The sequence below is a fragment of the Trachypithecus francoisi genome, unplaced genomic scaffold (genome assembly GCF_009764315.1).
Source record: "Trachypithecus francoisi isolate TF-2019V2 unplaced genomic scaffold, Tfra_2.0 Lachesis_group16, whole genome shotgun sequence".
Classification (NCBI taxonomy): domain Eukaryota; kingdom Metazoa; phylum Chordata; class Mammalia; order Primates; family Cercopithecidae; genus Trachypithecus; species Trachypithecus francoisi.
The window spans coordinates 72,857,186-72,879,602 of NW_022681461.1; the positions used below are offsets into that span (position 1 = coordinate 72,857,186).

Consider the following 22,417-nt stretch of genomic DNA (forward strand, 5'->3'; position numbering starts at 1 on the left):
TATTTGCTGTGTATACTGATTTCCTTAGGCAGTATGCCCAGACTGGGAATGCTTAGATCTCATTTCCACTAATTAATTAAATGACTTAACATTGCTGCTCTCCACCACTGGGCTAATTGACCATCTCAGAAATATTGCACCAGGGTGCCCTTTTCACCACGTGTTAGACAACAAATATCTTCCAGGAATCTAGGAGAACAAGCGGCCCAAAAACCTATACACAGGCCACACTATAATATATGCTGACTTCAGAGTGGAGGGCGCCTGAGATGTATGTAAAAGACTTAAGGCCATGAATCAATCCCATGGAACTGACCCTCCAGTAATTGAAATTTCTTTTCAGCTCTTTCCTTTAAGGTTAAGCTCTTTGTACATGAATTTTCTACGGCTTGCCAAAAACAGACAGGGCCCCGCAGGTCTGAATACCCTTTTGCAGCCTTCAAGAGGTTTCCAACCGATTCCTGCATAGACTTGGATTCTTTCTTTGACTGAGGAGCTCAAGTAGCAAAGTAGAAATCTGTGGAGATACACAGATGATCCCATCGGCAGCACGGTCCGTCAAGTATGAAAGACAAGAAATATGATACACGTTTACCGCGTGTGACCTCTTCATTAGGGAATTCATTTGAATCAGCCGAATTCACACACTAATCGCCGCACATGAGTCCACTGTCCCTGTTGAGAGAATTTTCAGGTCTACTCCCATGGGTATATTCAAGAGAACCTTACATTCGGATTCACCGTACTCACGTTGCCCTGCCATGGATATCCAGGAAGCACTCCACCTGTCTCTCGGACACTTTGTGCCCTTTGACCCACATCTCCCCGTTGGCATCGCTTCCCTGCCCCTACCCCGGCCCCAGGACCAGCCAACCACTTTTCTACTCTCTACTTTCATGATCCTCACCGCTTTCCATCCCGCGTCCAAAGGGGATCATGCAAGACGGGTCAGGTGGGCCCGGCTGATTTCACTGGGCATCATGACCTTTGGGTCCATGCAAGACGTCCCAGATGACAGGCTTTCCTTTCCTTTCCCTGAAGCTTTTCCTCTGCGAACCCTATTCCTTGGTCCTTGTCTAGTCATCTGCTGACGGGTACTTAGGTCGATTCCACATCTTGGTTACAGGCAGCGCGCCGACAACCAACACACCAGGACACATATCTGCTCCACATCCCGATTTAGTGTCCTTAGGCGATAGGTCCAGAAGTGGGATGACTGGATCCCAGTTCCAGCGGTGATTTCTTGAGCAAGCCGCGTATCGCTCTCCACCGCCGCTCGACCAACTCTTACTGTGTTGGCACCTCCCACACCCAGCTGGCCACGCAGCCCTGTCCTCAGGCCTCACTCCTCTCTGTGGCAGTTCCAAGGTGGAGAGAGCGAGCTTGAGATGTCCATGAAAGCCTTCAGGGCGCGACCGGATCCCATGGCATGGCCCTGTGGACATTTCATTTCCTTTCGGCTGCTTCCTTTCTGGCGGAGGTCAGCACGCAAGTCCGTCACGTCCTCACGTCGTTTCTAAGACTCGCCTGGGACAGCCTGCGCCTCGCACGTCTGACTCTCCCCGTCTTCTCTTACGGAGCTTCTCCTCCCCAAACCCCCCCGGGTCCTGCCTAGAGTTGTGCCCCTCCCTTGATTCACATGCTCCCCGAGCGAGGCAGAGGGCTGTGGCTATCCACACACACACACACACACACACGATACCAACCGCAGCCCGGTGGGATGGTCCTGATCTCAGAGCAACACCCGTCCGGTACAGAAAAGGGAGGAGAAAATCAGATGGTGAAGCCTAGGAGGAACGAACTCAAACCTGGCTGGTCATGGGCAAAATGTGGCCCTCTGGCCCACTCTTCTCTGCCACCTGTTTCTCGATAGAATACTAAGTTGGGAGGAAAGCACGCCCTGTCCTTTCCTAACATCGGCAAGTGGATTCCGCCGTGGCAGAAACGAGTTTTTCCTGCGCAGACTGCAGGAGAAAGACAACCTGCAGGACTCGATCTTCTTTCACACAAAATTTGTCCGACTCTCGGCATAGTGTGCACACACTCAAACACACACGCACACGCACACGGACGCACACACGCAGGTGCACACCAGGAAGTGGAGAAATCATGAAACGCAGAGGTAGAGAGGACTTCGCAATGGGCAACGAAGTAGGGCACTTGCTTTGAAATTACCGTGAAGCCCAGAGCTAATTTCGTCTCTGTTCTGCCACTCCGGAAAATTGCTCATGAGTTGCTGGAGAGGGAGTGGCAGGGACCCAGGGAGAAAGCAGAACCCCTCCAACCCGCCTAACCTAATCAAGGTAGCCTACCACTGTGGGCGTGTCCGCAGCAAACACGCCTGGGAAAACCCAGCGGGGGGTCCTGCCTCCCTATAAAAACCCGCTAGCTCTGCCCACCCTTTCATTTCCCCGTTTGCGCTGCTCAGGCTGCCAGAGGGTAGAGCCTCCTCACCGCCAGGAACAGAGAGCTGTCTCCTGGATTGGGAAACCTGTCCTTCGAAGAGAAGGGAGAAGACAGACCTCCCTGTGGAAAGCAGGGGAAGATGGAGACCCGCAAGAACCGGGAAGGCTCTGAGAGAGGAGGAGGACGAGGTGAGGCTCGAGGGTCTTGTCTGTGCGGATCGGTGTGGGGGAGGGGGTCGCAGGGGGCCAGAGAAGCAGGGGAGTGAGAGCTGGGGTGACAAAGGCAGCGGCCCCGCCTCATGGGCCCTTGTCTGGCAGGTGGTGGGGAAACCTAAGGTCAAAGAAAGGCAGACTTTTTGTGCGGTGGGTGGCTCGGCCAGCTGAGCCATCCTCCGGGTGCGCCCGCGGAGGAGGGTATGCTGGAGGGTGCCAGGCAGCTGGGGAACAGCCAGAGTCAGGAGACAGGAGGTCTTGGGCAGCTGGAGAAAGAGGAGGGGCTGGGGGGCACCCGGGAGCAGAGCCATTCCTGACTCGAAGTCACTCCGGGAGCTTGGCCTTTGCAACCCTCCCGCAGCCGGTCTATGGACGGGTCATGGCCCACTCACTGTCGACCTCCTCTTCCCCCACAGGTTTCAGCGGGCACAGGCGGGAGGCCTCTGTGTCCAGGCACAAACCGCAGAGAAGCCCGGATGGCTCCCCTCGCAGTCCCGGCAGAGAAACCCGAAACCGAGGGCGGAAGTTCAAGCCACGAGCGGCCCCCGAGCCCAGCGGAGCACGACGCCCCCATGAGCGCACAGGAGGCAGGTTTAGGGGCCGGGAGCTTGGAGGGGTGGGGAGGAGGGCGCAGGGCCCCGGGAAGGGGAGCGGGCAGTGGGCCCCGAGGGGGCTGGGGAAGCCCCCAGTGCGCCAGGAATCCAGGCCCCCGGTGGCCCCAGATGAGATGTGCTTCAAGTTTGAAAGGGCGGAGAGGAAGGCACCCGGGACGGGGCTCAGGAGTCCCCAGGATGCAGGAAGGGGCCAAGAGGATGGGGCGTGGAGGCGAGCTGCGGAGGGGTGGGGGATGGAAGGCAGGGGGAGGCGGGGTTGGGAGGGGCTTTGGGACCTTGGAAATGGGTCCCCTAGCGCCGCGCGCAGTCCCTCTGACACCTCCCGCTCTGTCTTCCCCGCAGGTTCTGTTCCCAGCCCGAGGCGCCTGGAGGGGCCAAAGCACCGGCCTAGATCGCCAGGGAGGACCAGTGGCCCGGAACGCCGCGTTGACGACCGGGAGGAGCGACCCACCTCCCCAAAGCGCCGCCGACGCCTCTCCCCAGAAGCCTGGGTCTCCCTCCCGTGCCCGCTGTCGCGAGTCGTCAACCACCTGGGCGGGCTGGAGGTGGCCCTGGGCGAGCTTCGGGCCCCGGGGGGCGCCTTCCTCCCGGGGCCCGCCGGCGGCACGCAGCCCAGCGCCTCGCAGCGCGCCTGGCTCGCCTGGCAGCTGGCGCACGCCGGGGTCGCCCTGCACTGGGCGCTGGCCACGCTCGACAACCTGCTGGCTGCGGGGCCCTGGCCCGCGGGCCCGCCGCCCTCTGCGCCCGCTCCTGGGCGGCCATAGGTGCGCACGGGAGCCAGCACCGTCGCCTTGGAAAAGCTCGAACCCTCTGCCCCAGAGGCGATCCCGACTCTGCGCTGCAAACTCTACGGCGCCCTGCAGGGCGGCGGCCTCTTGCGTTCGAATGCCAGGAGCTCCCTGGCAGCAGCAGAGCAGAAAGAAGCATGGCCCCGCCCCAGTTCGGCGCCGGGCAATCTCTCTCCCGCCGGCTCGCGGAGGTAGATGGGTGCCTGGCTCCGGAAGCCTCGCTCTTGTTCCGGGCATCCAAAGGAAGACACGGTTTTTCCTTCTGGGGGCTCCCAATATCTGGGACTTGGACGACTCGGGACCTCTCTCCCATTGAATTTTTGCGTGTCTTCTGGGAAAGGAAGAGGTGTGGGCTCTGGGGTTTGACGTGCGATTGAGCTTCTCTGAGCCGAGAGCGTTGAGAAGCCTACCCGGAATGACACCCGGATACAGAAGGAGCCATGTCGATTGGCGGAAGTGGGGGTGGGGGCTTGGGGAGGTACCTCGCCATTGGTGATTTGCAGGGGAAAGTGAAATGCCCCCGCCATAGGTCGTTTGCAGTGGAAAGCAAAATGCCTGGTCCGTCAGCTTCTTCGTGTGACCCATGAAATGTCCTTAATGTTTCAAACCTCTGCCCCCAGGGTCGGGAAGATATTCCTGAGAGGCTTTGGTGAGCCTCTGGAATCTCTCCACCATTCCGTGTTTGCACCCTCGGCTTTGGCATGGAGGAACTGCGTCCACTTGTTTGGAAAACAGTTTACAAGTGTTTAACGACCCATGTGGCTACCTCCTCGAGGTGTGTGTGGGTGTGTGCGCGCGCGCGCACGCGCGTGCGCGCGTGAGAGTGTGTGTGTGCGTATGCCAGCGTCCTTTGCCTTATGAGTGAAACCTGGGAGCTTCTCTCAGTTTCACTAACCAGTGATAAATACCTGGGCAACTCTGAAGAAGGAGGTGGAAGGGGAATGTCCCACTGGGTTTCTTGGAACGGTGGCTTCTGTCTTGGGAAAAGAGGTGGGATGGAGAGAATCCACCTGAGCTCTTTACAAAGCACCTGTACGGATGAGCGATAGGTAGCGTGGGCTCAGGAAATCAGGGAGAGTGAGGGGAGACACACAGGTGCCTGGAATCGTGGAGGTCCATTGAGAGCAAGCCTTAGATGGAGATCCACTTATCCTGGTGTTCCGTCAATCATTGTGATCCTGAGAGTGTTCCTACAGATGTTATACTCTTATAGAAGTGATGTCCCTTTGTCGTTTTGTTTCACGTTTTAGTATTTCCTTCCCCTCCCATTGCCTTCCGGTATGAATGACAATAAATAGGATACATATTTACTGTGTGAGAAGTCTTCGTTAGGGAATTCAGTAGAATCAGCCAAATTGACACACATTATCTCCGCAAATGTGTCCCCTGTCCCTGTTGGGAGAATTTTCAGGTCTACTCCCAAACGTATATTGAAGAGTACCACATTCATACAGATCCACTGTACTCACGCATCCCTGCCACGTATGTATATATGCTGGTTTTAAGAAAATCGTGGAGTAAGAAAATCGTGGAGCATCTGACCTGCCTCTCCTTCTGATTTGTGTGGAAGAAAGGAAGAGAGTGTTATTAAAAAATATGTACCTTATTAGGACTGTAATATCAGGAACAATTAAAGTCGGGGCCATATCTGAGCAGGAAACAAAGCAATTGTCTACACCTACATAGGTGACATTCAGAGAATACTGTGTCAGAAACACGGTGTAGGGGGCTGTATCCTAAGTAGATGAAAAGGAATTTCAACCCATCAATTATTTTTCAGTCTTCACTGAGTCCTTAGTTTACTATTGGTGGATAACAATTCATCACCAGCTTTAGAGGATTAAAGAATCACAAACCTATTATCTCACAGTTTGTGTAAAATGGAAGTCTGTGTATGTCATAGCTAGGGTGATGGTTAACTTTATGTGTCAACTTGACTGGGCTAAAGGATGCCCAGAATACTGGTGAAACATTATTTTTGGGTTTGTTAGTGTGTTTCTGGAAGAAGACTAGCATTTGAGTTAGCAAACTAAGAAGCCACTGCCAATGTGGGTGGCCATCATCTAATCCACTGAGGGCCTGATAGGACAAAAAGGTGGAGAAAGGGTGAATCCTCTTTGCTTTTTTTTTTTAATCTTTAACTTTTGTGGGTACATAGTAGGTGTGTATATTTATGGAGTACATGAAATAGTTTGATACAGGCATGCACAGTGTAATAATCACATCATGGAAAATGGAGTATCTATCCCCTCAAGCATTTATCTTTTGTGTTACAATCCAATTATCCTTCGTTATTTCGAAATGTACAACTAAACTATTATTGAATATATACACCTGTAGTGCTATCAAATATTAGGTCTTATTCATTCTTTTCTGTTTTCAAAAAAACCTGTTAACTATCCACACTTCCCTACCACCTTCTCTTTTTTCTTGAGCTGGGACATTCATCTTCTGCCCTTTCACATTGGAGCCCCTGGTTTTCCGGCCTTTGGACTCTGGACTTATATCATCCCTACCCCTCTGCACTTTTTCCAGTACCTTGTATAGCACAGCACCTAACCTGCACATATTCAATGAATGCAATTAATGCATTAAATGGCGCATTAAGGAATTATTTCTCCAAGTGCTTGATTATTCTGCTGAAATATCTTCACCAAACCCGGGCTCTCAAGGAGGAGTGGTGTGTTCACTTAACTTCCTGTTTCAGTTTTTCTTATTGTTCTTACACTATATATGAAAAGATTTATCGTATATCTCAAAGATTAACGTCTCTCCCTATAAAACAATGTTATTTGTTCGATCAGGCTTTTCTCCGTTCTGCTTCCAATTTCTCGCATCCCAGCCTTCTGAAGTCCGCAATAAGCATTGTGATTCCCGGACTTCTAGCCGCTGGCTGCACTGTACGTGTATTCGGAAAAGCAAGTCCAAATTCTGTAAAATATCTTCCGGCAGTGATGCGACCCGAACGCCGGCAGTGAGCTGTCAGACCCAGGTCACTCCTGTAATGCGTAACCGAACCGGGTTCCGGCTCGTTCTGATTGCATCACTCCTGTACCCTGTAAGTAACGCCCTCGCCAGCTTTTGCTTCCCGATCTCGTTGTCCCAGAAGTCCCCGCATTTCCGCTGTACGGCTGGCCCTTTCCCAAGATGGCCGCGCCCGTAGGCTATTACCGAAGGGCGCCGCCATCGCAGCTGCCGGACCCGCTAAGGCCCCTCTCCGGGTAGTCGTCATGTCGGTCTCCAGCGGCTACCGGATTCTGACAAAGCCAGAGACCGTGGACCGGAGGAGAAGTGCGGGAACGACCAAAGAGGCTGGGCGACCACTGGAGATGGCTGTGTCCGAGCCCGAGGCCAGCGCCGCGGTGAGGGCTGTGATGAGGCAGGGTGTTTTGGCGGTTAGAGATGGTCTAACTGCGGGGCAGTGATTGGAGTAGTCTGTGACGATAGGTGATTTGGCAATTGGTGAAATCGATGCTAAAGGGTCTCTTGGGAGGTCAGTGTTCTGAGTTATCTGTGGAGTTAGTGATTTGGCTTTAGGATATCAGTATTCTGAGGGATCTGTACAGACAATGATGGGGAGGCGTCTCTGGCAATCACTGAATGTCAGAGTTTGGAAGGGGATCAGAAATGGGGACTTTGTGATGTGTCAGAGATAGGGAAGGACTGTGGGAGTTGGCGGTTTGGGGTGTCTATGGGAGCCAGCGATTATGGGTGCCTATGGTGGTTACAGCCTGGATTATCAAAGATGGTCAGTGTTGGGATTTGGGAAATTAAGTGATGGGGAACATCTGGGAGCATCAGGGATTGGGGCTTGGGAGTCAGTGACGGTGATGTTTGTGCAAGTTTGATTAGCAGTATCTTTGGCGGTCAGTGGGTAATGGAGGAATCGGGGGCCAGTGAGGGGGGAATATGACTGTTGGAGTTTGGGGAGTCAATGTTGAGGTGTCTCTGGGGATGGTAGATGATTTGTATGCCATCTGGGGAGAAAAGGTAATTGGGGATGAATGCAAGTCAATGATTAGGTGATGTCTAGCAGTAATAACTGTGCTTTGAGTAATGAGGTGATTAGTAGGAATTAATGATTGAGGACCCTCTACGATTCTGTGACTAGAAGCCTAAGGGGTCAGGAGTTTGAGGGGATTGCTGGGTTTAATAATTGAGGGTTCTTTAGTGGTCAGTGATTGGAGGTCTGTGGAGGTTAATGATTGTTCTGTGGAGAGTGATAGTTGGGAACTTGTAGAGATCCATAATTGGGAGAAGTTTGTGAAGGTTAGTAATGGGGAGTATTTGGGTGTCAGTGATTGAAAACTTGCAGGAACAGTAGGAACAGACAGACTGTAAGAAGAGCACTTATTTTATGCCAGGGAGTGTTTTTGATTTTGTTTGTTATTGTTTTGCAGTCTCTGCTTTGTCCTCAAAACCAGGGAATGTTTTAAATGCTGGAGAGATGCCAGGAAACAGAACCAGAATCCCTCCCTCAATGACTTACATTCTAGAAATATGAAAGATATGATAAAATATAAACAAATAAAATTATTCCAGACACTAATAAGTGCTGAAGTAAGTAAAAGAGAATGATGTTGTAGAGCGTGATTGAGGGTAGGGAGTGCATGACTTTAGCCATGTTAGTCATGGAAAGCTTTCCTTAGGAAATGACAGTTGGCTTGAGGCATAAATCATCACAAGGAGGCAGCCATGTAGAGATCTGAAGAAAGAGTGTTCCAGGAAGAAAATAAACATCAACTGCAAAGGACCTGAGGTAGGAGTGAACTTGGTATGCTTAAAAAAGGGAAGGAAGATTAGGGCTGTAGGAACACAGTCAGAGGAAAAGTAAAAAGATGTGAATCATAGTGGCAGGAAGGTATCAGATAATGTACGATTTTATTGGCTAGTGTAAGGATTTGGATTTTATTCTAGATGCAGTGAGAAGCCATTGAGTTTAAGCAGGGGAGTAATCTGTTCTGATTGATACCTTGAAAAGATCACCATGGCTACCTCATGGAAGATGGACTGCAGAGGGGCAAGAGTAGGTAGGTATAGGGAGGTCAGTTAGGAATTTTTTGCAATAGTAAAAGACAAGAGATTATGGTGATTTAGAATAGAGTTGTAGCAGCAAAATGAAATCAAATTCAGAATACATCTGGAGATAAGCAATATAACTTACTAATATATTGATATATGGAGTATGAGGGAAGAGAAGAATCGAGATTTACATCTAGACTTTTAACCTAAAGAACTGGATAGATGGTGATTCCATTTTCTGAATGGGAAGCGTTATGGTAGAAAAGACTAGATTTGGTGGATGAAAATGGGATCTGGGGGTGATGTCAGTGGCTCTATTTTGGCTATGTCAAAATGCTCATTGCATATCTACCTAGAGATATAGGGTAGCCACTATATACATGAATCTGGAACTTAGGAAAGGTGTGAGCTAGGGAGCCATTTTTGAATTGCATCACAATGAAGATGATATTTAAAGCCTTAAGATTGGCTCACGTCACCTAGGAAGAGAAGACAGGGAAGAGAAGAGAGCCAGGGACAGAGGCCTGGGTCACTCTGACATTTAAAAGTCTGGTAGAAGACAAAAAACAAGAGAGAATAAGGGGTGCCCATTGAAGTAAGAGGAAAACTGTGCAAGTGGATGTCAAAGTAGCATAGAGAAGAAAGCCTTTCAAGACAATAGGAGTAATCAATTGTGATATACACTTTTGAGTCCCAAAGCAGGACTAGAGATCATTTGATTTTGCCAGTATGTAGCTCAATGGTTATTTTGATTGATTAGAGCTCGTTTATTGGAGTTAAGGGGATAACATCCTGTTAGAGTGAGTTGAAAGAATGAGAGGTAATGAAGTGGAAACAGCAAGTATAGGCAACACTTATGAGGAGTTTTGCTGGTACAGGAAGCAGAGAAATAGACATTGTAAAGGATATGAAATCAAGAGGGGGTTTTCTTCAGATGAATGATATTAAGGCAACTCTGTGTGTCAATGGCAATGATCCAAGTAAAAGGGAGAATAGATGTTACAAAAGAGAAAGAGGTACTTGCAGGGGTGAAGTCGTTGGGAAGGCAGTTGGGGATGGGATTGAGAGCACAAATGGAGAAACTGGCCTTAGGTGAGAGAAGGAAGACTTTCCATTTTGACAGAAGAGAAGGTATATTATATATGAGTGTGGAAACAGGTTGGTGGAATTGGTGGTAACAAGGCAAGGTAATTCTCGTCCATTTGGATTTATTTTCTCTTGAAAGCATGAAGCAAATTCATCAGCCAAGAGTGGGAAAGGGGTAGATGTTGGAGTTTTCAGAGTTAAAAAGGAGAATGTTCAAAATAATCATCAGGAAAAAGGAAAGGTGCATTTTCTAGGGTTAGGTAGGACTACTGACAGTATTGGATGCCCATTTGGCATATGTGTTATAAATTTGAAGTTAGTCCACTCAGCACAGATTGATTTTTCTCTCGCAATGTTCAGTTGCAAGGTTGGAGGCAGAGATTAAGAGGAGAGTTGGATTTAACCAAGGTTGAGGCTTTGATAGGTGAGTACAGTGGAGGAGAAGAGGAGAAAGGAAGTTAAAATTTTATAGTTTTCAATTGATTGTGTATGGTGCTAGAACAAGGAATCTGAACAAGAAAGAAAAGCTAGGTAAGGGTGGAAGATTGTGAAAAAATGGTTAGGATCAGAGGGCTCAATGAGTTTGGAGAATTACTGGAGTAAAAGTACTAGAACAAGTAGCAGGATAGGAAATAATGATCAGAGGGTGGAATGTCTTAGAGATTTTTGGAGGTGTTATAGTGATGGCAAGGTGTAAGTGCAGATGATTGATGAATAGGTGGCTGAATTTGAGTGGAAGAAAAGATTGTTGACCTCATGAAAAAGAGAGGCAAGGGTGTTGAATGGCTCTTCCACATTGATACAGAGGTAGTGCAGCATGATGGCAGGGATTTAGCTGGTGCTAAAGTTTTCAGTGAATGGGGTGGGATGACTGCAGAACAGAGTTAACATAGAAGTCAAAAACTGCTATCCTTAGACAGGCCTGCTTGCAAGGTTTGCTTTTTGCTGGCATCTGGGAAATTAGATTTCAGGAAGGATCCCAGCATTCCCAGAACAGGTTAAGAGTAGTTCCCAGTGCTTAAAGAATATATACAATGTGGTTTATGCTGAACACCTGCTTTCTTCTGGGAGTCTGGAATTTTTGTACATGCAGGCAGAGAGTGCCTACATGATGAGCCCCCAGTGAAACCCTTGGGCAGTACTGGTCTCTAATGAGCTTCCCTAGTAGACAACATTTCATACATGTTATTATAACTCACTCTAATATAACTCAATATTAGAATTAAGCATGTTCTATATGACTTCACTGGGAGGGGACTCATGGATGCTGGTGCCTGGTGTCCTCTGGACTTTATCCCATGCTGATTAACTGACTTTGCTTTGTATACTTTTGCTACAATAAATAATAGCTGTGAGTACAATTATATACTGAGTCACGTGAGTCCTCCTAGGAAATCACTGGACCCAGGAGGGTTAATAGATGAAAATCTGGTGATACTATAAATAAGCTATGAATTTTGAAGGAAGAATGAGAAATGGTTGAAAGTAATCATTTACCGCATCTTTAGAACCTGAGGTACATGGGTCATGGTGGGGAGGGGAGTGGTAAGGAAGCAGGATCCTCAGGAGACAGGTAGATTTCAGGTAAAGCATGTAAATGAAGGGAGTGGCTAAAGAGGTTGAGGGAGGAGTGGAATTTGCTGGCAGTAATTAGAGTTTGTATAAAGGCCACTGCTTGAGAATTCTGTTGGTGTCAGTGATTGGGGATTGATAAGATGAGGGATTTGGGGTAATGGGAGATAGATTACCATGTGTCCTGTGGGTATCACTGGTTGAGGGACTTGTGAGAATATGTGATTGGAGTGTCTGTGGGGGCAAGTGATTGCTACTGTTTGCTACTGTTTGGGAGGTTTGCTTTACGCAGTCATTTTGGAGCTATAGGCCCAGTAATTAGGCAAGGCTGTCTGTATCAGCTCAGTGATTGGAAGGCCAGTGACAATCAGTGATGGGAGGTTATTGGTAGTCAGTGACTAGAGGTCTGTGGGGTTAAATTGATGACTTTTGCAGGTAATTGAATGGTGGTCTGGCCAGGCACAGTGGCTGACATCTGTAATGTCAGCACTTTGGGAAGCTGAGGTGGGAGGATTGCCTGAGCCCAGGAGTTTGAGCCCATCCTGGGCAACATAGCAAGAACTTGTCTCTACAAAAAAATTTAAAAATCAGTCAGGCCTGGGTGGTGCATGCTTATAGTCCCAGCCACTTGGTAGGCTGAGGTGGGAGAATTGCTGGAGCCCAGGAATTCAAGGTGTCAGTGAGCTATGATTACGCTATTGCATTTCAGCCTGGGCAACAGAGTGAGACTTCATCCCAAAAAATAAAAAGTAAACAAAAATAAAAAGACAGAAAAAAAAAGGTTGGTTGTCTGTGAGGATAAGGGATTATCTTTAAACATTAGACAAACATGTTTGAATGTGTATTTATCAGTATCAAAATTCTCCAATAGTTGTGCCATCCTCCTTTTACCTGCCTAATAAGAGGACTTTAACATACTTTAATTTCTTCCCTACCCCCACCCCCCTAGTTAGGGTTCTGCTTATTTTTTTCATATCATAATTCTTGATTTTAAGGATACTTTCATAACAGTTGTACAAGCACATTATCAAGTTATTTAGATTTAACTAGACATTTTACTGGTTGTATTAATCATAGCTCTCTTGTATATTAAGTCTTTCCCAATTTTGAAATCTTTATTCTGATCCATTTTTTCTTCTTTTAAAAATCATTCATTCTCTTTTTCTGCTTCTTTTCCTCTTTCTCTTCCCCTTCCCCTTTCCTCTATTTCTCCCCAACTTTCTGCTTTATTTCTAAAGAACATTGGTAGTATACTTTCTGCATTCTTATATGCCTAAGATATCTTACTTTTGCCGCCAAACATAAATGAGTCTTTTTTTTTGAGATGGAGTTTCTGTTGCCCAGGCTGGAGAGCAATGGCTTGATCTTGGCTCACTGCAACCTCCACCTTCTGGGTTCAAGCAATTCTCCTGCCTCTGCCTCCCAAGTAGCTGGAGTTACAGGTGCCTGCCACCACGCCTGGCTCATTTTTGTATTTTTAATAGAGACCATGTTGGCCAGGCTAATCTCAAACTCCTGACCTCACATGATCCATCTGCCTTGGCCTCCCAAATTGTTAGGATTACGGGTGTGAGCCACTGCGCCCAGCCCATAAATGATTTTTTTGACTGGTTATAAAAATCAAGGGTCTCAATTCTTCTACCTCAGAACTTATAAACTATAAATACTGCTCAATAGCCTTTTAGCATCCCCTGTTATAGAAGATAAGACAAAGATTGATTCTGTTCCTTTTTTCTTTTCTTTCTTTTTTTGTTTTTGGCTATTATCTTTCTCTCCGATATGCACATGATTCTGTCCTCTTGAATAAAGATATTCACAATAGGGACATTTCTGTTTGTCACGACAGGGTCTCACTCTCTCAGCCAGGCTGGAGTGCAGTGGTGTGATCTCAGCTCCCTGTAGCCTTGACCTCCTGGGCTCAGGTGATCCTCCTGCCTCAGCCTCCAGAGTAGCTGGGACTACAGGCATGCACCACCATGCCCAGCTAAGTTTTGTATTTTTTTGTAGAGATGGAGTTTTGCCATGTTGCCCAGGCTGGTCTCAAACTCCTGAGCTTAAGCAATCCTCCTGCCTCAGCCTCCCAAACTGCTGGGATTACAGGCATGAGCCACTGTGCCCAGCTCAGTAGGGACATTTCTTAATATGGTTTTTGTTTTTCAAAATAATGAAAAATTGAGTAGAGAATAGGTATCCTTTATAATATCATGATCAACAGTGAGTAGTCAAGGTAAGAACAAGTTATTATCTTGTCCAAATCACTCACCAAATGTGGATAACATTAGTGTGAACAGGAATATGCTATCATAGGTATCAGTAACATTCAAACATGTGACTATGACCTTTACCCAGAAGGAATGGAAACAACTGGATCCTGCTCAGAGGAACGTGTATCATGATGTGATGCTGGAGAACTACAGCAACCAAGCCTCAATGGGTAAGAACAATTCCTTTGTAATTCAAAATGTGTCCACTGTGATACCTTCTCTCTGGAGTCCTTGATAAGTTCGGCCTTCATTTTTGTAGGTCAAAGGGCTTTCTTCCCGTTTGGGTACTAGGCAGGATATTTGTGCCCCTGCCTCCAAAATGGAAGGTCTGCTCAGTTGACCTGGCATTCACATTGTGAAACTCCAGAAGCCATGTATTCTTTAGGCCCTGAAGTACAAATGCTGGGGCTTCATTTCTGGGATGGTTCTTCTAACACTCAGTTTCTGCTATTTCTCATGAGCAGGGTATCAAGCTCCCAAACCAGACATGATCTCCAAGTTGGAAAAAGGAGAAGCACCATGGTTGGGGAAGGGAAAAAGACCCAGTCAAGGTTGTCCAAATAAAATAGCAAGATCCAAGCAAAAAGAAACTGATGGAAGTAAGTTGTAACTTTGAAATTTTTCAGAGAATAATTTATTCTGAAATTCTTAAAGATCCTAGACCCTTCTTTCTTAACTAGAAAATAGCAGTAGAAAAAAATCAGTATTTCCTGAGGAAATAATATTTCAAACTACAAAGATTCTGTAACCTGAGAGATTCTAATATCGCTTCCTTTTGTGAATTTGTTCACGCGAGAGGTTCTGTGTGAGGTTCACTATGGTAGTGAGCTAGTGTTAAATACGGGAGTTTGGTTATATCACCTGTATCCGTCAGTTTCCACTCAGTTTTGCTCCATGAAGGAATGAGCCCTTGCAATCTTAGTTACTTACAATAAGAAAAATTAATTTCTTGCTCAAGCCACAGCTCTATTCCATATTATCTTTATTTGGGGACCTATGCTGAAAGAGCATTCTCCATTTGGCAAATTCTGGTCTCATGACAGAAGGAAAAAAAGGGTGAGTGGAACCACATGGTAACTCTGACAGTCACTGCTTGAAAGTTGTAGATATCCCTTTCAGCTCACATTTTGTTGGTCAAAGCAGGCCATCTGGCCACTCCTGAGTTCAACATGGTAGGAATGTAGAATCCTTCCACTGGGAAGAGTGCTATAATTCAAAAGGCTATGCATTTGGAAGGGGCTGAGAGGTATACTCTTGCCACAGGAAAAAATAATACTATCTTTCACACCACTCAGGTTGCGGTAGTATAAAAGGTGAAAATCAGGGCTCTGAAACTTGGTACCAGCCCCTCAGATGCCTAGCTGACCCTTCCATTGCTCAATCTTCAGAAGGAGCAGTGACCCTCTTAGCTGTTCTCAATCCCACTCCTGCTAACTTATATAAATCAGTGCTTTTTTAAAAAAGCATCCTCCCTTTTCCTAATATCCTCAGCTTTTCTCCTTTACTCAAGACCCTAGGTGTCAATTTTTCTTCTATGTATTCGGACATTCTTAGATCTGCCCTCTTTCCAAATCTCTTGGCGTGATGCTCCTGCCCTGAGTTATTTCTGTTTCTCTCCTTTCTTTTCTTTTCTTTTTTTTTTTTTTTTTTTGAGACAGAGTCTCGCTCTGTCGCCCAGGCTGGAGTGCAGTGGCAGGATCGCAGCTCACTGCAAGCTCCGCCTCCCGGGTTTACGCCATTCTCCTGCCTCAGCCTCCCGAGTAGCTGGGACTACAGGCGCCCACCACCTCGCCCGGCTAGTTTTTTGTATTTTTTAGTAGAGACGGGGTTTCACCGTGTTCGCCAGGATGGTCTCGATCTCCTGACCTCGTGATCCGCCCGTCTCGGCCTCCCAAAGTGCTGGGATTACAGGCTTGAGCCACCGCGCCCGGCCTTCTCTCCTTTCACTATGAAATTCTCTAGACCCATGATCTATAGCACATCATCATTTCCATTTTCTCCTTAACCCCTGCGGTCAAATCCCACAGAATTCATGCCTCTAACTAAATTTCTAACTTTAAGGTCACCACTGCTTACTTTTCAGTGCATACTTGAATCGTTTTTGTTAGCTTGAAGTTCTCACTCACCCAGTTTGAATTGTACAACTTGAATCAGATCTTATCCACTAAGTGCTTCTTTATCATTTACTCACTAGCTTCTCTTTCTTCTCATTTTGCTGAGGTGTCCCTAAGGTTTTGTCTTCTACTATCTGTTCTTTTTAAAAATTGTATCGATTATTCATTGTGCAAATAAAAGCTATTTATTCTACACTCGTGACTTCCAAATGGACATCTCCAATTCCTTTGTCTTACACTCATATTTGACCTACTTACACAACAGCTTATTCTTAGGATGTCAGAAATGGAAAGCTTTCTCTCTAAATTAGAGGTTCTTTTCAACTTCCCTGTTTTTATCAGGGTGTACTCTGATTATAGGACTGTCTTCCATAGAGTTACTATCCTGTCTTCAGTTTCTGCTTTTTTTTTCTCAATGTTCAATGTCATCACACAAATCAGGCTCATATTATCTCATACTTAAATTTTTCCAATTCTTAGATAAATTTGCTAAGTCAGTTTTTTTCCTAATTCTTTCTCTTTTTTTCATAGAGACAGGGTCTTGCTATGTTGCCCAGGCTGGTCTTGAATGCCTGGTCTCAAGCAATTCTCCCTTCTCATCTTCCCAGTGTTGGGATTACAGGTGTGAGCCACCACGCCCAGCTTTAATTGATCTTAGATGTTACCACTAAACATGAAAATATTCAGTTATTATTTATGTTACCATAGTCCCCAAATTATTAATAGCAGAATATCTGCTATGTCTTTTAAGATTCTTTTGACCCTCAATTGTCCAAGACTGTATGAATTCCCTGAGAGGAACTAGTCTTTAAAATGACAAATGAAGAGACTCAATGGAGTTTCTGATTCATCCATTAATAGCTCCAGTTTTGGCTATCCTTACTTTTCTTGTTGACACTTTACAGCTAAAAAACAATCCTAAGTCATTTAATACATCTTTATCATTGCTACAATGACTCTCTTCTTGGTTCAGGTTCTTTTTTTTTTTTTTTGGAGGTGGAGTCTCGCTGTGTTGCCCAGGCTGGAGTGCAGTGGCCGGATCTCAGCTCACTGCAAGCTCCGCCTTCCGGGTTCACGCCATTCTCCTGCCTCAGCCTCCCGAGTAGCTGGGACTACAGGCGCCCGCCATCTCGCCCGGCTAGTTTTTTGTATTTTTTAGTAGAGACGGGGTTTCACCGTGTTAGCCAGGATGGTCTCGATCTGCTGACCTCGTGATCCGCTCGTCTCGGCCTCCCAAAGTGCTGGGATTACAGGCTTGAGCCACCGCGCCCGGCCGGTTCAGGTTCTTATATACTACTTAGGAGCCTCTTCAAAGAAGGACTGTTCTATTCTCTCCAATAATTTGCTGGGCCAAGTGAGTTCCATATTTGTTTCTGAAGTTACAGTTGTTTTAGCTTAGCATTTATGTTTTAGTTACTGTCTCAGATTCAAGAAAAACTTCCAGCCTTAGTCAATTGCCCTTCCAGATCCAACTCTTCTCTGGTATTACCATATTACTACACCAATTTACTTGTTCAAATTCTCCTCCTTTCCTTCATGGTGATATTTTCTTGTAGTACCTTACGCCTTTTCCTGCTGGCAGATACCAGTTGGGACCAGCTCAATTTATCATTGTAAAGGTTCTTGTAATATTACATGTTAAGGGGAAAGTTTTCAGTTTTGATTCCTTTCTTTCCAGAAGGAAATTTTTCCTCCATGTTTTCCATCATCCTGGGGCATTGAAATACACAGCCTTGTCATGGTACCTAAAAGTTTGTTATTCTCTCTGCATCACTTAAAATTTTCTGGATGAAAAAGCAGCCAGCAACTGCACTTCTCTAGACTCCCTAACATACATATATATCTGTCTACATATATATATATTTTTTATTTTCAAAACTGATCTTCTGCTCCAGGGGAATTAATCTCTTTAATGTCCTTTATAAAAGTAATAATATTTCCTTTCCATCCATTCAGATACCATAACTCTTTTCGGTTTGAGTCCAGTTTTCACTTTCTCAGTGTAATGTTCCTTTACCATCAAGGTGGCTATTCACTTCCTGCCTCTTTCTTTCTGAAGTCATGGGGATTTTTATATCTGCTTCTCTCTAAGACTGTTTAATTCTCACTCTGAAACTTTTTCTGCTTTTCCATGCGTATAGCATGTAGCTGAAAAAGGACACCCCTAAATGGTGGCCCCAGCTATTAAGATTATAGGTTTTTATACATGTAGTATCCATAGCTAGCTAACAGAAGTCTATAAATTTCAATTTCTCGTTCTTAGGCAAAAGAATATTATTGCACTACCCAGTGTTTACCACTGCCCAATCAATTGTTTTTAGCCAGAATTCGGATTATGTAGTACAAATATAGCAGCCCACAGTTTTCAGTGTGGGTAATGGTCTCAGAGAAGGGAAGCAGGGATTAAGAAGACATCTCAGATGTGTAAGTGTTTAATGTATGGCAGAAAGAATGTGAGTAACCACTTAGAGCTAGGAATAAACTTAAAATTTATAATTGACAATTAGAATGACCTGAAAAGAACAAATATACATTCCATAGCAAACTATTGGAAAACAAAACAAGCTTGGATGCACACTATAAATCAGATTGAATAAAGTTTGTTTGCTAAGCTAATTACTAATGAATTTTATCATTTGATGAAAGCATCAGGTAATGTAGAGAAACTAGGGATTTTTAAAGTATAAGAATATCATTTTGGGGGTCATTTCAGTGGCAGCAATGGAAAGGAAAAGATATGTCAGCAGGAAAAGATCTAAGCACTACAAGAAAAATTCACCATGAGTAGTAGAAAGTGGATAACCTTTCCTATTTATTTTCTCAGCCACTTATCGGCTCGTCAATACTTCTTGGTGGACTCACTTTATTTTTCTTTTCTGGCTCTTTTGGATATAATAACAAAAGTTTACATTAGCTAGCTTCAGTACATAGAGGAATATGCGATAAGGACGTGAGTATATCCCTTACAAGCTAAGGACAAGATAGTTCAGCCAGTCCTCACCAGGGGCTAGAAACAGGAACTAGGAAGGAACTAGGAAGCCCTTGGGAATTGAAATTGTGCAAATGATCTCTTTAAAGAAACAGTTCTTATGTCTCTGCTTCTCTGTGTGTGGATGTTTCATTCTTTGACCTGATGAGCTTTCTGTTTACATAGAGACAATATGGGTTACTAGTACCTGCTTTATATAATTTCTAAATTTAACTACCAAGTGGAGACTAACTGGAGTCAAATTTGTTAGAAGAAAGAATCTTGTTGGACATCTTGGTTTGAGTCAGATTTGTCTCCAACTGTGCCCATGGAGAATTGAGGTAATATAGTATAGGCTGCAGCAGCAATATACTACGGCCAGCTTGGGAGTTACCAGAACTGGACAGCTTGGGCTTACGAGAAACCTCAAAAAGTATCAGCTACAATCATAAGCTCTTTTTACTCCATCTATTCTCTGTTCACTTCTCCTTGTGTTTATTCATCTTCTATCCCAGGTTGCACACTCATATTTTTAAGCAGCAAAAACTTTTAAAAATCACTATTGTCACTTTTCCCACCTCTTTTTACTACAACATCTTCTCCCTCAAGTCCATTCACCCTAGTTGTTTCATTTACATTGGTATACCAGCCTGAATAAAAATTTAACCCTACAACAGGTCATTTCTTTACAAGTTTTATTCCAAAATATAATATGAGTACAAAGATTCACAAGAATATCTCACTGAATTCCATTTTAGAAGTCCAGCAAGATGATGACCAGCTTGAAAATAACCAGAAATCTCAAAACAAACTCCTCAGGGAAGTTGTAGTCAAAAAGAAAACTCAAACTAAGGAGAATGGCAGTGACTGTGGTTCACTGGGGAAAAAAAATAATTTGCATACAAAACATATTCCTTCAAAGAAAAGGCTTCTTAAATTTGAGTCACATGGAAAAATTTTGAAACAGAATTTAGATTTACCTGATCACTCAAGAAACTGTGTAAAAAGGAAATCTGATGCAGCTAAAGAACACAGGAAGTCATTCAACCATAGCTTATCTGATACAAGGAAAGGCAAAAAGCAAACTGGAAAGAAACATGAGAAATTATCCAACCATAGCTCATCTGATAAGTGTAACAAAACTGGCAAAAAACATGACAAATTATGCTGTCATAGCTCATCCCATATTAAACAGGACAAAATTCAAACTAGAGAGAAACATAAGAAATCATCCAGCCTTAGCTCATCTACTAAGCATGAAAAACCTCAAGCTTGTGTGAAACCCTATGAATGTAATCAATGTGGGAAAGTTCTCAGCCATAAACAAGGACTCATTGACCATCAGAGAATTCATACTGGGGAGAAACCATATGAATGTAATGAATGTGGGATAGCCTTTAGCCAAAAGTCACACCTTGTTGTACATCAGAGAACTCACACCGGAGAAAAACCATATGAATGTATTGAGTGTGGCAAAGCCCATGGTCATAAACATGCACTCACTGACCACCTGAGAATTCATACTGGAGAAAAGCCCTATGAATGTGCTGAATGTGGGAAAACCTTCAGACACAGCTCAAACCTTATTCAACATGTGAGATCTCACACAGGTGAGAAGCCATATGAATGTAAGGAATGTGGGAAGTCCTTTAGGTATAACTCATCTCTTACTGAACATGTGAGAACACATACAGGTGAAATACCATATGAATGCAATGAATGTGGAAAAGCCTTTAAGTATAGCTCATCTCTTACTAAACACATGAGAATTCATACAGGTGAGAAACCCTTTGAATGTAATGAATGTGGGAAAGCTTTCAGCAAGAAGTCACACCTCATTATACATCAAAGAACTCATACTAAGGAGAAACCTTATAAATGTAATGAGTGTGGAAAAGCCTTTGGACATAGCTCATCTCTTACTTACCATATGAGAACTCATACAGGTGAAAGTCCCTTTGAATGTAATCAATGTGGGAAAGCCTTTAAACAAATTGAAGGCCTTACTCAGCATCAGAGAGTTCATACTGGAGAGAAACCGTATGAGTGTAATGAATGTGGGAAAGCCTTTAGCCAAAAGTCTCACCTCATTGTACATCAGAGAACTCATACTGGGGAGAAACCTTATGAATGTAATGAATGTGAAAAAGCCTTTAATGCAAAGTCACAGCTTGTTATACATCAGCGATCCCACACTGGAGAGAAACCCTATGAATGTAATGAATGTGGGAAAACTTTCAAACAAAATGCATCCCTAACCAAACATGTGAAAACTCATTCAGAAGCGAAATCTTACGAGTGATGTTAATGTGGCAAATTTGTTAACTAAATTTAAAGTTTTGTTGAACCTTGGAAATATACTGAATTTAAAGAGTGTTATAACGCCTTTAGCAAGATATCACACATTGTTATACATGAGAAACTTTGAAAATGGATCTTCATATAGAATCAGTGGATGGAAACAAGGGTTTAAACTTGATACAAAACCTTTTATAAAAAATATTGTTTTAACAATACTCAATTATTATAAATGATCTACATGTTCAGATTGAAACTGAAAGCTTAAAACTTGTGAATAATTTGAATATTCAAAGCAATGGAGAAACAAGTTATATATGCTGACAGTTCCTGTGTTTCTTCTTGTTTTGTACTTAAGCACCATATATTATAGTTGAATTTGCATATCTGTTTATTGCCTTATGTAAATGAGTGTGGCCATTTGTATAAGCCTCTTTGATATTTTCCCCCAACTCTTTCTTAATGTCTGTGTTGGCTTCTGCATCAGCAGAAATCTTTTTGAAAGGGTTGTTATATATGTAAAAAGTGTTAACAGGAAAGCAAGAGAAAATAAAGCAGCTGAGGATACAAATGTGCTGGTAGGGAGTGATATTCAAGATATACTGTGAAGTGTAAAAAAGCAGGTTGCTGAACCATGTATATATTATATTCCCCTTTGTGTACAAAAGGGTATGTTTGTTTAACCTCTGTCTCTTATCTCTGTATGTGTATGTATCTTAGTATGCATATATGCATGTATTTGTATGTGAATAGACTTTGAAAAAAATACAGAATAAACTTCATGGTGGTTACCATTGGGCACAGGAGTATAGGACTGGGTTCTAGGATAGAAGCAAGACTTCCTTCTATATTTGAATTTTTAAATCATGCACATGTATTATTTTTATAATTAAAATATTTTAATATGCACAAATCAACGTTATTTAAGGTTGTCACTGAACCCCTCCACAATGTTGTTTGACAGTTAAAATCTTTGTATACGTATTCATGAATGATGATGAATCGAAAGTATATAGTATTAAATGATGTTGAATTCATAAAGACTTTTTCTATCAAACACACGTTCTTTCATT

At 44.3% G+C, this 22,417-nt stretch overlaps 2 protein-coding genes across 3 annotated transcripts; both read left to right on the forward strand.

Moving 5' to 3' along the window:
* The first annotated feature begins 3,057 nt into the window (after nucleotides 1–3,057).
* Nucleotides 3,058–4,811, forward strand: LOC117098816 (putative uncharacterized protein ASB16-AS1). Its single transcript, XM_033237778.1, has 2 exons — nucleotides 3,058–3,205; nucleotides 3,575–4,811. The coding sequence occupies exons 1-2, from the start codon at nucleotides 3,095–3,097 to the stop codon at nucleotides 4,334–4,336; spliced, it is 873 nt and encodes a 290-aa protein (XP_033093669.1). The 5' UTR covers nucleotides 3,058–3,094; the 3' UTR covers nucleotides 4,337–4,811.
* Nucleotides 4,812–7,119: 2,308 nt separating this feature from the next.
* On the forward strand, nucleotides 7,120–22,211 carry ZFP37 (ZFP37 zinc finger protein). Of its 2 annotated transcripts, none has more exons than XM_033237775.1 (4): nucleotides 7,120–7,382; nucleotides 14,050–14,134; nucleotides 14,429–14,563; nucleotides 19,805–22,211. In XM_033237775.1, exons 1-4 carry the CDS (start codon nucleotides 7,251–7,253, stop codon nucleotides 21,346–21,348), a joined length of 1,896 nt encoding a protein of 631 aa, XP_033093666.1. In that variant the 5' UTR covers nucleotides 7,120–7,250; the 3' UTR covers nucleotides 21,349–22,211. The 2 variants fall into 2 exon arrangements, with proteins under 2 accessions (XP_033093666.1, XP_033093667.1); XM_033237776.1 differs by having other exon boundaries at nucleotides 14,053–14,134.
* Nucleotides 22,212–22,417: the final 206 nt, after the last annotated feature.

Bases quoted from the DNA above. Each gene is read 5' to 3' on its own strand.
- ZFP37 (XM_033237775.1), top strand. From the start codon at position 7,251: ATGTCGGTCTCCAGCGGCTACCGGATTCTGACAAAGCCAGAGACCGTG. The intron at 14,135-14,428 runs GTAAGAACAATT...TCTCATGAGCAG, and splicing joins CAGCAACCAAGCCTCAATGG to GGTATCAAGCTCCCAAACCA. The intron at 14,564-19,804 runs GTAAGTTGTAAC...ATTCCATTTTAG, and splicing joins GCAAAAAGAAACTGATGGAA to AAGTCCAGCAAGATGATGAC.
- LOC117098816 (XM_033237778.1), top strand. From the start codon at position 3,095: ATGGCTCCCCTCGCAGTCCCGGCAGAGAAACCCGAAACCGAGGGCGGA. The intron at 3,206-3,574 runs GCAGGTTTAGGG...TCTTCCCCGCAG, and splicing joins CCCCCATGAGCGCACAGGAG to GTTCTGTTCCCAGCCCGAGG.